At 41.4% G+C, this 17,551-nt stretch overlaps 1 protein-coding gene across 1 annotated transcript; it reads right to left on the bottom strand.

The window, feature by feature from the left end:
- Positions 1–2,418: 2,418 nt before the first annotated feature.
- Positions 2,419–8,574, bottom strand: LOC124349336. The gene is made up of 2 exons (XM_046799816.1): positions 2,637–8,574; positions 2,419–2,546 (listed from the first exon to the last, which is right to left on the bottom strand). Exons 1-2 carry the CDS (start codon positions 8,572–8,574, stop codon positions 2,419–2,421), a joined length of 6,066 nt encoding a protein of 2,021 aa, XP_046655772.1.
- Positions 8,575–17,551: the final 8,977 nt, after the last annotated feature.

Raw genomic sequence — 17,551 nt, 5'->3', positions numbered from 1 at the left:
GGATTTATATTCCATCTCTATAACCACTACACTATGGAGACTTATTTTAATGCTATATTCGTTTTTTTTTATATTTTTGATGGAACTCAAAAGAAGAAAAGTAGAACATTGTACTTTGAATTGGACATTGTATGAGTAAGAGTTTTTTCAACCACTATAATTTTTATCATTATCCTTATTACATAAATATTGAAAATGTAATATGAATTCATTATTTTCGAAATTTAGATTTGAACCATTGATCTTAGGAATCGCATTTCATTACTTTAACCGCTACACCACGGAACGATACAGAATTTTGAAATATTGAAAATTTTATTGGTTTTGTATTTTTTTCGATAAAGCTTTAGACTTACAAATTACGTTAATAGTAAGTCATTCATGTAAAACTTTGTTCTTTTCCAAATTACGATTCATTTGCATGCAATTTGAGTGCATTTTTATAGTTATGCTGTGAGTGGGTTTGAACCAACATTCCTTGAAGTAACAAACCAATACTATAACCACTACACCATTGGCTGTGGTATTTTGCAAATCTTGACGATATCAGCTGGATAGTGCATACTTCTTCATTGTCAGTGTCATCGCCCAGCAAGAACAAAAACAATTTATTTGCTGCAGTTTAAGAATTCATTGTTTTGGGAACTATTTGCTTGCCTGAGAGGGGGTTTGAACCACCCACCTTTGAATTACCAATTCAACGCTATAACCATTACATTAGCAACGGTATTTACAATAAATATCTGACGTTAAAGGTGGATAACGCATACTTACACATTGTCATAGATATCACACAGCGTGAGCAAAGACATTTTATTTACATCGGAGTTTGAATTTATCTATAATAAGACTATTTGCTTCATAAGCATCTGCTTCATCATACACCACGGAACATTGCATAAAATTGAAATATTGAAAATATTATTGGTTTACGTATTTTTTTATTATAAAGCTTTAGATCTAGAAATTACGTTAATAGTAAATCATTCATGTAAAGATTTATTCTTTTCCAGCTTTCCATTCATTTGCATGCTATTTTTTGAGTGCTATTTTATAGTTATACTGAGAGTGGATTTGAACCAACATCCTTTGAATTACTAATCCATTTCTGTAACCACTACACCATCGGCGGTGTGTTCTCCAAATTCTTGACGATGTCCGCTGGATAGTGCATACTTCTTCATTTTCAGTATCATCGCCCAGCAAGAACAAAAACAATTTATTTACTTCATTTTAAGAATTCATCGTTTCGGGTACTATTTGCTTGCTTGAGAGGGGGTTTAATCCAAACACTTTTGACTTACTAATGCAATGCTATAACCACTACATCAACAACGGTGTTTACAAATAATATCCGATGTGACCAGTTGGATAGCGCATACTTACACATTGTCATAGTTATCACCCAGCGTGAGCAAAGAAATTTTATTTACATCGCATTTTGAAGTTTTCAATAATAAGACTATTTGCTTCATTAGCATCTGCTTCATCATACACCACGGAACATTGCATAAATTTGAAATATTGAAAATATTATTGGTTTTTGTGTTATTTTCGATTTTTGATAAGCTTCAGATTAAGAAATTACGTAAATAGTAAATCATTCATGTAAACGCACAAATAATAAAGTAGTAATTAACATTATATGACTAATTTCCTAAGTGATAAATTGAAAACCACTGATCTGGACTTGAACCGTAGACCGCTTTCTTTATAGTCCGGCACTTTATCCACTACACCATGTGACTACGTTGTGTTTGCTGAAAAATTTGAGTCCTTTTCTGTTTTAAAGGAGAGTGTGAGTAGTATTGACATTCTATTCATCCGTCCATGACTTTTTAGTAGTATAAGGATTCCTATTCATCCGTCAACGACTTTAGGTATGTTAAGTAAAAGTCTATCTTTCCAGAAAAAAAACGTCATATTGTTCAATCAGTGACATAGCTAATTCAAGTGGATGAAATTTGTTTAGGATAAAATGGAAAAAAATAAATTGAAATGATCAAATTTAAATCTGAAATAAAATTGATGAATTTTGGCCATGCAACAGTTATTGCTTATTTCTGTCTTAGGCTTCAAGTCTTGAAAAATTTTGTTTTGAGTGTTCATTATTGCTCGTACAAATAAAAATTCTTGTAGAATTAGTTATGAAAATAAAAGTTTTATAAAATCTTGAGAAAGACCATTGTTTATTATTTATAAGGTTTATTAATTCACGGTTGAGCGCACATGGGAACTGCCCCCATGGCCATGCCCGTGCTCCTTTTTTTGGCCCGTAGGCCGAGGCGGAATTTAGTTCCTCTTGGGAAGGAAAGGAATGGAAGGGAATGTATTAATGTATTCACCAAAAAATCAATATTTCTTAATTAGATTTGAGAATGTTTGACTATATGTTTAAATTGCAGTTGTCTAAAATGGTTACAATAAAACTTCTTTAAAGACAACATTTAAAGTAAACACCTTTTTCTTTTCTTCTTCGGTGGCTGTCGGATGATTTTTGAGAAGCTTGCCTTGTTTCCCAGACTCAGCAATCTCGACTCGGACTCCTTTTTGGGAGGGAACACAAAAAATATTAGAATTATTGAATATTTCATGAAACTATTAATTTTAAAAATGTATAAGAAATCAAAATAAACCGTCTTTCGATGTAGCTCTGGAGAAGGCCACATACAGCTGGCCATGACTGAAGACGGGTTCTGGAAGTAATATTCCGACCCGATCAAACGTTTGGCCCTGTGACTTTGTGATGGTCATCGCAAACGCCAACAAAACGGGAAACTGGAGCCTCTTGAGGATGACTGGAAGATCCGAATCAGTTGGGGACATCATCATCCGCGGGATGTAGACGATGTGCCCCTTGTTTTTTCCAGCAGCAATTTCTGCAACGATCAGATTTTCTCTAAGCGCCCTGATGATGAGCCGGGTCCCATTGCAAAGTCCCTGACGCGAATCGATATTCTTCAGAAGAATGATGACGGCTCCCACTTTCATTTTCAGCAAATGGGTGGGAATTCCGGAGACGTCAAAGGAGTTGAGAACTTCGGTTGGGTAATTTGAAATTTCTTCAGGGTCGTCAGAGTCGATGGTATCGATGCTTCTGTACTCATGAAGCGTACCGGGCATGTCTTTGATGATCTGATTGTTGATTCGTAAGCAATCGCCGTTTTTCGGACAAAGAATAGCGCGACTGCATATTTGTTGAGATACGACAGGATCTAACAGTTGAGCAGGATCACCAAAGACGTGCTCGACTAAACTCCGGTTATAATTGAAAAATTCTTTAGGAATTTCAATCATATCGGGGATGTTCAATTTTGGATGCGTCGGTAGAGTTCCGTTTCCAAGCTGAATGAGCCAATCGGCGTAGTCTTGACTGCCGGCCACGGTACGCATATTTTGAGTCAGACGAAGTTGTTGAAACTGAGGCCAAGTGTCATTGTTTCGGATAGTGACTTCCAGCACTGTCACCCTGTTTCCGTGTCGGACGACCGGTAAACACTGACGAAAATCGCCACCAAGAAGGAGCACTTTACCACCGTGAGGAAGATTGTTCTTGTGCAACTTTTGGAACAGGAAATTGAAAGCACTAAGGGCGTGATTTGTCTTCATGGTGGCTTCGTCAGAAATGATGAGAACTGCACTTCTGATCAAATGGGCGAGGAAGCTACCATCTTCGATTTTTGATCTGGTCGCTTCAGTGATTGGAGGGTAAATCTTGAATTGGGAATGATACGTTGTGCCGTCAATCAACAACGTAGAAGCGATGCCGGTAGACGCAACGGCGATCACTGTTTTCCCTTGTCCCTGCAGTACGGTGATGAGAGTGTTGTACAGGAACGTCTTCCCCGTTCCTCCAGGGCCATCCAAGAAATACTGATGCGGAATTGCATTTTCAGTATCGTTGACGGCAGCCATGACTTGATCGAAGGCAGCCCGTTGACCTTCGTTCAACTGACTAACCATCAATTCACCTAATCTTCTCTTCTCTCTCATAGAAATTTCAGCATTTTCTTCGAGTTGAGCCGCGATAAGACGATGAATAAGCTGAAAATCAGGAACAGGCAATGAGAGATTTTCCATCGTTTGATTGTTGAGAAGTAGCTTGTCTTGAATAAATTTCAAAGTCAAGTTTTTTGCTATTTCGGCGTCGTGACCATTACGAATAAAATCTTCCATTAGCTGAGGCAAAGATCGCTCAAAGAGATAAAGAGCATCCGTAGGATTGCAAAACAGACAAATGTCAACAAAAAGCTGTCGCAATCGTTCTGGCATTTCAAAGGCGGCCGCATCGTCCAGTGTCCTCTCCCAAACGCTGTCATCTTCCAACAAATTTAAGGCAGCGGCGGCTGCTTTAAACGTCGGTAAAATTACACCGTTGACTGTTCGAAGATTTTCAAAACTGGTCGGTCCTTTGACGTTAATGAGGAGCAAGCGCAGGCAGAATCGCTCAATTTGACGGACACTCACCGTGTACAATCGGCCAATGATTTTGAGATTTTGAACTCGTCGCTTCCAGAAATTACGGCCACCAACCTTGACGAAAGCAAAATGGTTGACAATCTCTCTGTAAAAATACTGCCTCGCTTCTTCATTATCCCGGTTCAAGATGAAAAAAGCAGTTAAAGTCGTTTCTTTCAAAGCGGCGTTGGCGACTGCTTGTTCCTCGTTGCCCGGGTGAAAAAAGACGGACTGTTCCAATGGAAGATGTACGGCAAGTCGGAAGATGACATGGGAACGATTGCTGAGGGGAAACTTATTGATTCTCCAGGCGGCTTCTGGTGCGCTGACGTAACGCGTGTCCAAAAAAGTAGTGATTTCGTCCCACACGAATGTCGGCTCATCTTCACCTTCAACTTGCTGATGCGTTCCCTTTTTTGTCTCAATGTTTCCGCTGTCATGGCCTTTGTACACGTACTTAAAGATGTATTTGACACTGGTGAGTGAAGCGCAGGATTCGAGGTTTATGTGACAGTCATATTTCAGCAGCAACCAAGGGTTATAAGGCACAACCCATCTGTTGTCTACTTCATAGACGACATTCCCTCTTTTCAACGGATGTTTAACTCCAGTGTCTCTTCTTCTATAAGTCGGATAGCCGTTGTCGTTGATGATGGTTCCTGCGATGAAATCTTTCGGAAACTTTTTGGTGCACCCTTCAACATCCATGCAAGGAGACTTTTTGTTGATGGCTCCACACGGGCCGTGGATCATGTGAGCCATAACAGCGGCGTAGAGTCTTGGATGGAGGGACTTGTCGGGAATTTCCGCACAAATGGTCTTGTCCATATCTTCTGGTGATAAAGGGGCATCTCTCTTATCGATCCAGATCAGCATGTGGCAATGAGGAAGACCGCGTTTTTGAAATTCGATGACTTCGATATGAGCTGTGGCGAAACCCAAAACTTGCTTTTTCTCGATGTCGTCGACCAACTCTTTTTTCTTCAAGTGGAAGACTCGTGCGACCATATCGGGACGATCAGAAGCTGTCTGATAGTTCGCAATATTTGCCGTAATTTCTCTCCACTTGGGATTGCAAGTAAACGTTAAAAAAAAAGTTGGTTTTCCAAATTTGGCAACAATTGCCATCGCGTCTTGATAATTTTGCTTCATGGCTCGAGGACTGCCAATGAAGGACGAAGGGAGAATGTAGATAGTGCCAACTTCCACATTTTCTCTTTCCGCTCGATTGTTGATGTAATCCATCAGACCGCAGTAGCGCTCAACATGCAGCTCTGTCTGGTGTTTTCTGAGCCAATCTATGCGATTCCCCTCGGTCTTGACGTAAGAATCGACAAAATATTGCTGAGTGAGGGCACCCCCGGACAAAACGATATTGAAATCACCGCGGATTGACATGATTGAACTGTAGAACTCGGCTTGCGTCACTCTTGAGCGTGGGCCTCTGTTCCTGTTTGGTTGTTGATCATCGTTCTCGTCTGCTTCGGCTGGTTCCGGTTCTACATTTCGCTCATTTTCAATCTCAGCATTGCCATCTGCTGCGGCGACTTCTTCACGAATTAACACTCTGGGGTTGGGCCACAGGGGATCAATCTGCTCGTCTTCATCCTCATCAACAATCATTGCCATTGCTGCTGCTTCATCTCTTTCCCTCCGACTGGTGGTGTTATAATTCATGTGAGCATGCCAACCATCTTCACCGTTGGGGAATAGCAGAGGATAACACATCGGATCACACATGGGCTTCTGTGTGTTAATCTGGATGAAACGTCGGCCTCTGACGGGAATATAGAGATGGCCACGAATATCTCTGTTGGATGGCGGAGCTCCATCAGAGCTTTTGAATACTACTGCTATCTCGTGGGCCGTCGGGCAGTTGTAGCGCCGCTGGTCGACATTTCTTCTATCACAAGTGATGATCATGCCGACAGTGTAGTGAGGAAGATTTGCGGCCTGGCGTTGAACGTATTCTTCTTCAAGAACTTGGCGCATCATCTTGTAAACCAAGGCGTACGGATTCTTCTCTCGAAGCATAGCGTCCAATTCTTCCATCAATATTCTACAACAACCCGACATTGCCTGGATATTTGCCCTATAATCAGTGGCCTGCGCCGAGTCCAAAAAATACAGATCTGCATATCTGGGATTTGGTGTTGGACCAAGCGGAGTGATTTGATGGTAAATCTGGCCATGAATTCGATAGCAGTAGGGGCCTCGGTTTGGTGGTGGAGATTGGTTTGCTCCAAGCGAAGCAAAAGCGTGAGCACTGTTGTAGTTTCGAATTTGCTTCATGAATTGCTTGGACTTTGGATGCTGATTTTGCAAGAGACTGGCCAAGGGTTGCGGACATGGCTTTGGTGGTGGAATAATTACTTTTCCCTTTCCGCAGCATCGCTGAAACTTTTGATCTTTTGGCATCTCTTTTTCAAAGTGTTTGGCGTCACACTCAGCACAAATCTTGGTCAAATCTCCAATGTCAAGCAAATGAACCCGATCCTCTACAACAATGTCTTTGCAAGCTATCCGATGCGTTCGCCGATTTCCAGCACGGTTGCGATCAAGGTGCATCTCACGAAGAAAAGCTTCGTGGTCTGCGGTTTCAACGGGAACAATTTCGGCGTGTTGAAGCGCATTTCTTGCTCGCAGTTCTTCCTCTTCTCGCTCTCGTTCAAATTGATGTTCTCGCTGTAGCTCTGTTCGCAACCTATCCTCTTCACGCCTATCAGCTGTTTCTTCCTCATTTTCAGTCGCTCTATAATCAGTCATGACTTCTGTGTGCTGCTCACGTCGTTCTGCAGCTTCCTGCTCAGTTTCGTTGAGGAGATTTACTTCGTGAAAAAATCTATCAGCCATAGCACGCTCCAATCTTTCTTCTCCTGTTGCTCTGCAACGTACAGCTTCCTGGCGTAATGACTTATCGCCAAGTCGAGCAAGCCTCTCTGCTACAAGTTCCTTATCCCGTAGAGATTTCTGTCGTAGTGCCTGTGCCCGCTGTCTTGCCCATTTTTCTGCTTCGGATTCTTCTTTCCGCAGAGAATTTTGCTGCAAGGTCTGTTCCCGGAGTCTTGCCAATTTCTCTGCTTCAATTTGCTCATTCCGCAGAGTTTTTTGGCGTAGCGACTGCGCTCGTTGTCTAGCCCACTTCTCTGCTTCAGATTCCTCTTTCCGCAAAGAATTTTGACGCAAGGCCTGCTCACAAAGTCTAGAAGATCTCTCTGCTTCAGATTCCTCGTTCCGCAGAGATTTTTGCCTCAATGCCTGATCTTGAAGTCTTGCTGATCTCTCTGCTTCCGATTCATCTCTCCGCAGAAATTTCTTCCGCAATGCCTGGGCTTGCAACCTAGCTCGTTGTTCTTCAGCAGTTTCGGTGTCGTCAGCAGCTCTCTTTCTTGCCTGATGTTGTTGTCTTGCTGGACGCTCTGCCACAGCATCATTAGCAAGAACAACTCTTGGGCGATCACATGCAGGTCTCTGATTCATCGCTCGTAGAATAATTGCTGCTTCTTGTTGACGAAGAGCAGCTTGCCGCTCTGCCTCGGCTTGCAATCGAGCTCGAATTTGTTCATCTTGACGAAGATCTGCTTGCCGCTCCGCCTCGGCTAACAGTCGCGCACGATTTTCTTCTTCTTGACGAAGAACTGCTTGCCGCTCCACCTCGGCTAACAGTCGCGCACGATTTTCTTCTTCTTGACGAAAAACTGCTTGCCGCTCCGCCTCGGCTAACAGTCGAGCACGATTTTCTTCTTCCGCTTGTTCCTGTCGAAGGAGTTGCTGACGGATTCGCTGATCATGCAGTCTAGCTTCATGTTCAACCTGAGTCTCGTTAGCACGGGCGACTCTCTTCCGCTCAGCATCTAACCTCTGCCTCAACGCTCTCTCGTCAGGTGCCTCTGCCTGACGCTCTTCCCTAGCCTTTTTCGCATTCAAATTTTTTGCAACCTGAACTTCTTCGGGATTGAGCCGACGTCGCTTCTCTTCACGAGCGATCTTGGCCCTTTCCCTATTAGCCGCCAATCGCACTTCCTTAGCCTCCGGGTCTTCGTTACTTCTTTTTTCCCTAGCCTTCCTATTCTTCTCATCTTTTTCCTCTCGAGTTAATTCGCGACGCGGTGGCATTTTCAAATCAGCAAAATAACCCCTAATTTATCAAAAAAAAATCGCTTCTATCAGTGGAGGGCTTTTTTGGAGGGCTTTTGGAGGGCTTTACACCGCAAAAATTTCAAAAAGCTTAAAATTAAACACAAATTCGAACGTAAGCCGTCGACACAACCGGTGCTCAATATCCCAGTGGTACAGCCCGGTTAAGGTTCACATCTGATAAACAAATACGCATCGCAGGTTAGCTCCTCTCCGGTTGTCGACTGTTCGTTTTACAATGACTGACCCCCAAAAATGTCAACAATTATGCAATTATTTTCATTTGCGCTCAACTTGATGCTGACTTGATCGGGATTTTTATCGCAATTGTGACTGTTAAAAGCCAAAATGCTAACCTCTATACCAAGACCAGCACAAATTGGCTGAAAACCGTCGGACACCACAACTAATAAGTCTTTAGCAGGCTAATAAAAACATGCTACGGACTTAAAATTGTTGGAATTCGGAAAGTACTTTACTTGAGCAATGAGTGTCCTGATGCCGTAGGAAGTTAGAAGTAAGCTGGAAGACATCTCGGAGCGGAAGTGAATGGCGACTTGAAGATCTGGTCACAAATTCGATGCATTACAGGCTATTTAATGCAAAATAAAAGCTTGTATCAGTAAAAAATTGAAATCTTATCCAATTTCAGTAACTGACGCGCACATTTTTATTGGTAAAGTTTATTTTATGAGACCAGACTTGAACCATCAACCTGTGCGTTTGAAATCGAACACACTAACCACAACGCCACGTTCCGATACAAAAATGTAGTAAATCGACGACAAAATCACCGTTACCTGGCGATTTCTGGTTTCTTTTTTTTTGGAAGGAAGTACATGATAAACAATTGCCAACTTAATCAAAGTTCAACAGAATAACGAAATTCTTCACAAAGACCCAAAACGAATTTGATTGGAAGTAGATTCGAACATTTGACCACTCGATTAGGAACCGAAGGTGATAACCACTACACCATGTTTGGGTACAAATTGGTCGGCGATTCGACGACAAAAAAATAGTAGCCTAGAGCTACTGAATTGAACTCTGTCTCTTTTGTTGAGCATTGGACACAGTCAAAAACATAGCAAACCACTAACATAAATTTCAATTATCGAACAACATTCCTTCTAAATTAAAACACACCGCCCGAGAGTTGAACACAGAGTCTCTGTTGATCGAGATTACCGTGCTAGAACGTTAACCATTACACCAAATTAGAATAATTTTTGGCAAAAAAGTTGTTAAGTTATCAAGTACCAATTTTATAGCAGGTAATAAAACGTGCTATAAACATGTTCTAATGGAAAAAAGGTACAATAAAAACAATTTACCTGACAATTAAAGTCCTGATGCCGGTCGTTGGCTGGAAGCGAGAAACGGAGTACCTTCGACGGAACACTACAGGCTGGTGAATGAAAATATTTGTGAAAGCTAATTGTTTTCATTAAAATAAATGAAATCGACAAAAAGTGTACCTGACAATTAAATTCCTGATGCCAGTCGTAGGTCGAAAGTGAGGAAGGCTCTCAATTCGATTGTAAACTACAGGCTGAAAAACAAATTGCAAAATACATACACGTATAAGAATTCGAGTGTTCAAAATTAATACAAAATTTAATTCACATGGTCGTCATTGCTGACACGTGCAACAATTTTTCACCATCTCCAATTTATGTGCTGTCATCGAGAACCGAACCATTAATCGTAGTGTTTGAAATCCAATACGCTAACCACTACACCAAGAGCGGGTGATTATTAGAAGAAAATCGTCGAAGACCATCACTTATGAATTCGTAGCAAAGATTCATGCCATGGGCTTGTTCAAATGGATAAAAGAGAACTGAAAAATCTTACCTGACTATGATAATCCTGATGCCAGTCATGGGCTCGAAGAAGGAAATGCAGTCCTTTCGATAACACTACAGGCTAATGAAGGAAAATATAATTTAATCCTAATGTTTTTAATTGCAATGAAATAAACTGCAATGTTTGTACCTGACAATTAAATTCCTGATGCCAGTCATGGGCCGCAAGTGAGGAAGGCAGGCACTCACCTCGATTGTACACTACAGGCTGAAAATTAAAATGCAAAATCCATACACGTATAAGAACTTGAGTGTTCAAAAACAGTACAAAAAATATTCAAATGGTCGTGATTGTTAGCACATACAACAATTTTCAACACCGTTAATTTATGTGCTGTCATCGAGAACCGAACCATTAACCCCCGTGTTTGATTTCCAACACGCTAACCACTACACCACGAGCGGATGTAAATTGGAAGAAAATCGTCGAAGACAATCACTTATGAATTCGTAGCAAAGATTCATGCCATGGGCTTGTTCGAATGGATAAAAGTGAACTGAAAAATCTTACCTGACTATGATAATCCTGATGCCAGTCATGGGCTCGAAGAAGGAAATGCAGTCCTTTCGATAACACTACAGGCTAATGAATGCAAAAATATATTTTAATCCTAATGTTTTTAATTGCAATGAAATAAACTGCAATGTTTGTACCTGACAATTAAATTCCTGATGCCAGTCATGGGCCGCAAGTGAGGAAGGCAGGCACTCACCTCGATTGTACACTACAGGCTGAAAATTAAAATGCAAATTACATACACGTATAAGAACTCGAGTGTTCAAAAACAATTCAAAGGGTCGTGTTTGGTAACTACAAAAATTTTCACCATCGTTAATTTAGAAACTGTTATCGAGAACCGAACCATTAACCCCAGTGTTTGAAATCCAACACGCTAACCACTACACCGAGAGCGGATGATTATTAGAAGAAAATCGTCGAAGACAATGACTTATGAGTTCGTAGCAAAGATTCAAACCATGGGCTTGTTCAAATGGATAAAAGTGAACTGAAAAATCTTACCTGACTATGATAATCCTGATGCCAGTCATGGGCTCGAAGAAGGGAATGCAGTCCTTTCGATAGTACACTACAAACTGGTGAATTAAACAAATATTTTCATCATCTTTTTTTTGTAATTGAAATGAAATAAAATGGCAATACTTGTACCTGGCTATGAAAATCCAGATGCCAGTCGCAGGCTTGAAGTAGAAACACAGTCACTGTGATTATATATACAACAGGCCGAGAAATCTAGAATGCAAAACATGAAACAGTTGAATTTGTTGCAATTGAGATAAATGTAATCTATATAAGTCACCTGGCAATTAAGTTTATTGCTTTATTTGGCTGAAAGTTTGAAAAGAGTCGATGAAGCCACCAATTCGTCAAACTTTTTGTCTTGTTACATGTAAGTCAAAACATAAGTCAATCACAAATATTTACGTTTGACAAATGATGAAAGAATTGTATATTTACACTGTATCTATTTGATACACCAGTTTGACTTACCCAATTTGTCTCGAATTTACACAGTTTGGAGTATGAAATCAATCGCAATCGAGAAATCAAAATCGAAGAAATCTATTACTCGAGACAAAATTTGACGTGTCAGTTGTTGTAAACAACAATGATTACCATCGTCTGCTCGATGAGCAACGTGACTCGATATAATATCGATATAATCCTAATTTCTAAATTAATTCGTGTTAACATTAAATAAAGTAGACATTGCCCGGGATCGAACCTCGGACCTCTCGCATGGTAGCAGTAGACGCTAACCAATACACCATTATACAGATGAAGTTCAATGTAGAGAATTGGATGTAAAAATATGTCGTAGAGACACGGTGCGTCGCGTTGCGCTCACCTGTGTTTGGCAAGTGTAACGCGACGTGTGTAATTCGAGACACCGAAATGTTTGAAATTACTCTTAAATGAGCTCAATGATGAATATCAGTTTGTGACCAAGTGGTTATCAAGTTCGCCCATCATGTGTGAGAACTCGGGTTCAAATCCCGACAGACACTAATTTCTATAATGAAAATTGCAAATTGCAAATTAATAAATTGCAAAAAATAATAAATTGCAAATTAACAACAGCACCTTGAACAGGGATCGAGCATCGAACCTCTCGCTTCGTAGCCGGGCATGCTATCCAATAGACCATTTGAACGATGATAACAATAAAGGGAATGGGATGTAAAAATATGTCTAAGAGATCCGGTGCGTCACGTCGCGCTCACCTGTGCGTCATGAGCGACGTGACGCGAGACGCAGATATCTTTGAAACAACTTGTCAATAAGATCAAAGCTAAATATTAATTGGTGGTCAAGTGGTTAGCAAGTTAGCTTCCCATGCGTGAGTACTCGGGTTCAAATCCTGATAGCCGCTAATTTCTTAATTGAAAAACTTGAACATTGCAAACTAATAATTCATAACAGCGATTAATAATTCATAACAGCGAAATAACCCGGGAACGAACTTCGGTCCTCTCTCTTCGTAGTCGAGCACGCTATCAATAGACCATTAGAGAGATGGAATCAGTATAGGGAATGGGATGTAAAAATATATCTTAAAGACACGGTGCGTCACGTCGCGCTCACCAGTGCGTCATGAGCAACGTGACGCGAGACGCAGGTATGTTTGCAACAACTTGTCAATAAGATCGAAGGAAAAAAATCAATTGGGGGTCAAGTGGTTAGCAAGTTCGCTTACCATCCGTGAATACTTGGGTTCAAATCCCGATTGGCACTCCAATATCTAAATTGATCATTGTTCATTGCAATTTAATTATCCTTAACACATCCCGGGATCGAACCTCGGACCTCTCACATGTTAGCCGAGCACGCTAACCAATACACTATTAGAGAGATAAATTTTATAGAGGGAATTGGATGTAAAAATATGTCTTACAGATACGGTGCGCCACGTCGCGCTCACCTGTGTGAGGCAAGATCTACGCGACGTGTGTAACGCGAGACGCCAAAATGTTTGAAACTACTCTTAAATGAGCTCATTGAATAATATCGATTGGTGGTCAAGTGGTTAGTGAGTTCGCTTACCATGCGTGAGTTTTCAGGTTCAAATCCCGATAGACACCAATTACTAAATTGAAAAAATTGTACATTGTAAATTAACAATTCATAACTTCTCCTTGACCCGGGATCGAACCTCGGACCTCTCGCTTCGTAGCCGGGCCCGCTAACCAGTATTCCATTAGAGATATGGAATCATTAAAGGGAATTGGATCTATAAATATGTCGTAAAGATACGGTGCGTCGCGTCGCGCTCACCTGTGCGTCATCAGCGACTTGACGCGAGACGCAGACATGTTTGAAACAATTTGTCAATAAGATAAAAGGTAAAACATCAATTGGTGGTCAAGTGGTTAGCAAGTTCGCTTACCATGCGTGAGTCTTCGGGTTCAAATCCCGATAAACACTCCAATTTCTGCAAATAAAACGTTGCAAATTAATAAATATTAACAGCGCCTTGATCCGGCATCGAACCTCAGACCTCTCGCATGTTAGCCGAGCACGCAAGCCAATACACCAAGAGAGATATGTATTTCAAAGTAAGTAACGGGATCTATAAATATGTCGTAGAGATATGGTGCGTCGCGTCGCGCTCACCTGTGTGTCATTCGCAACGCGAGATGCAGAGATGTTTGAAACCACACTTCAATGAAATCATCCTTGAATATTAATTGGTGGGCAAGTGGTTAGCGAGTTCGCTTACCATGCATGAGTATTCGGGTTCAAATCCCGATAGATACTCCAATTTCTCTAAATTGAACATTGCAAATTAATAAATAATAGCACCGCCTGGATCCGGGATCGAACCTCAGACCTCTCGCATGGTAGCAGTGCACGCTAACCAATACACCATTAGAAAGATGGAGTTCTATAGAGGAAATTGGATGTAAAAATACATGTCCAAGACAAACGGCGCGCGCCGCGCACGAAACACTGGAAGCGCAACAACAACAACAACCATCTGTCCAAATTCCAACTCGATATGGATATCAGTTCTGATAGTGTAGTGGTTAGAGTGTGTGCGACAATGCCATCCCAATCGGATGTGCGGCGGAAACACCTCTCCGACCATGGTTCAAACCCCAAGTAGTACACTCGAATCTAATAGAGGACATCGACATATATAACCGATGGAAAAAAAACCCTTCCCGACTACTAACAAATTCAACCCCCCTCTCTCCCCCCCACAAAAAAAAAAAAAAAACACAAACGGTTCGAGCCCGTGTGTGTGTGGCGAGAAAGGCGCGCGCAAACGGACAAACGGTGAGGAAAGTTGACGTGTATATCGCCTCGCTTAGTAGTCAATTCGAAAAAACTTTCGCCACTGGTTGCGGCTCGCCGATACAGACAAACGACTCTGGACCTCGGTTGGGACAAACAAACAAACAAACAAACACACCGAATCACAGACAGGCCAAGGTCACCTACCCACGCCCGCGGTTTATAGAGTAGTAGACTAGTATACCTAGGCCCGTCCAAGGACGGCGAACCAGGCGGCTAGACATAATCACCTAAGCGCACAGTATACATGGACCAAAACGCCACTGGTATAATACCACTGGCCAATTCCTTGCTGTCCGGGACTTTTTTTTTTCATCCATTTATGGACTTGTACATCTTCCACCGTGAGCCAGTCGGTCTTTTGGGGTTTTTTTGTGGACTTGTTTTTTTTTCGTTGAAACCAAGTATCGGTTGAGTTTTGGTTTTATTTTGGGACTTGTATTTTTCAGAATTTAGTTGAATTGGCTTTGACACATTTCCTCGGATTCCTTCACCGCCCGCGAGGTCAAGGTATCTTCGGTTTTTTGTATCTTGTACACGTTTGGCCCGTCGAACTCCCCACTCTTATCCTCCCCTCCTTCTTCCTATCTTTCCTCATTCTCCCCTCCCACTTTTTCCCCTCCCACCTTCTCCCCTCCCAATTTCTCCCCTCCTACTCCCCACTCCCATCCTCCCCCTCTCTATCTCCCCACCCCTCACCATCCCCTCCTTGCACACTCCTCCCTCATGTATCTCTTCCCCTTAGACTCACATGTATCTCGTACTTATCTCGATGAGGGCTTGAACAACGGGCCGTTGTATCCTGGATCCAATGCTCTAACCACTGAGCTGTTGAGTTGTATTATCACCGAAACAGGGGGAAAAGTCATCAGCCACTTAAGTCAATTCGGATTTGCTCTAAATACCAATAAATATTAATCGCACGACGTAATTCTTTGGCCCGTAAGTATTTGCTCCTGTATTTTACTGAAACTTATAAAACTCAGCTTCGCATATAAAATTCGAATAACCACTTGAGAGGTAATAGTAAAATATATGATTGGTGGTGTATTGGTTAGAGTGTTCGCATAGCATATTAATGTCTTTAGGTTCAATACTCATAAATTGTGAAAATAAAAATTGACAAAGTGTTTGAAAAAATTTACTTGGCTTTCAATCTGAATACCTCATAATTTCCTCTTTCCGTCTATACATTACTCGTTGCCGGTTTGAACAACAGCCCATCGTATCTTGATTCCTGTTCCCTAACCACATAGCTATTGAGAGGTATTGGTGTATTTTCTTGGGAGGAAGTCATCGACATATATGAGGCAACATCGATAGTGAACAGTTGCATTTGCAATAAATTGGTAGAATAATTCATCACCCGTCGTTAGCGAATTAGTTGCTATGTTTCACCCAACGTGTTCTATAGGACACTTAAAATTTCCTGCCCGTGTTTTAACAGTTTAAAAGATTTAATTTCCTGCCCGTGGACAAATCATTTGCCTATCTTGATTCCTGTTCTCTAACCACATAGCTATTGAGAGGTATTGGTGTATTTTCTTGGGAGGAAGTCATCGACATATATGAGGCAACATCGATAGTGAACAGTTGCATTTGCAATAAATTGGTAGAATAATTCATCACCCGACGTTAGCGAATTAGTTGCTATGTTTCACCCAACGTGTTCTGTAGGACACTTAAAATTTCCTGCCCGTTTTTAACAGTTTAAAAGAATTAATTTCCTGCCCGTGGACAAATAATTTGCCAGTTAAACCAATGTCATTGAATCTCCGATACCTTGTGTTTGACCCGAAAAATTCCCTCGAATTCCTTCACCACGAGTGAAGGTATTCTCGGTTTTTTGTACCTTGAAAACGTTTCGCCCGTCGAACTCAGTTACGCATTTACCAGTTAAACCACTGCCATTAGATATCTCATATATCCACTCATGACCCAGCGTATTCTGAAGGAATTTTAAAATTTCCTTCCCGTTAAGCGTGAGCCTGCGCTTAAATTTCCTGCCCGTGGACAAATCATTTGCCAGTTAAACCATTGTCATTGAATGTCTGATACCTTATGTTTGACCCGAAAAATTCCCTCGAATTCCTTCACCACGAGTGAAGGTATTCTCGGTTTTTTGTACCTTGAACACGTTTCGCCCGTCGAACGCATTCTCACTTTTTTACAACTATTCTTTGTAGCTAATTGTTAAGCGTGGACCAAATCAAGAAATTTAATCATTCCACGTGACTTTTAGCCCGTCGTGATTAACTTTCGTTGAATTATTTTCTGCCCGTCGTGAGAAAATAAGGGTGAATTCTTTTCAGCCCGTCGTGAGCGGAAAAGGGTGAATAATTTTAAGTTCGGCGTGAGCAACGTAGGGTGAATTATTTTCCGCCCGTCGTGAGCGAAATAGATTGAATTATTTTCAGCCCGTCGTGAGTGAAATAGGGTGAATTCTTTAAAGCCCGTCGTGAGCGAAATAGAGTGAATTATTTTCAGCCCGTCGTGAGCAAAATAGATTGAATTATTTGCAGCACGTCATGAGCGAATAGGGTGAATTATTTGCAGCCCGTCGTGAGCGAAATAGAGTGAATTCTTTTCAGCCCGTCGTGAGCGAAATAGAGTGAATTCTTTTCAGCCCGTCGTGAGCAACTTAGGGTGAATTCTTTTCAGCCCGACGTGAGCGAAAAATAGTGAATAATTTTCAACTCGGCATGAGCAACCACTATACGGTGACCACTCTTCAATGAGATCAACATTTAATTTAAATTGGTGGCGAAGT

Source organism: Daphnia pulicaria, chromosome 7 (genome assembly GCF_021234035.1).
Source record: "Daphnia pulicaria isolate SC F1-1A chromosome 7, SC_F0-13Bv2, whole genome shotgun sequence".
In the NCBI taxonomy this organism is placed as follows: domain Eukaryota; kingdom Metazoa; phylum Arthropoda; class Branchiopoda; order Diplostraca; family Daphniidae; genus Daphnia; species Daphnia pulicaria.
Note: the sequence above shows the minus strand (reverse complement) of the source record. Positions and strands in the feature narration are given on the sequence as shown.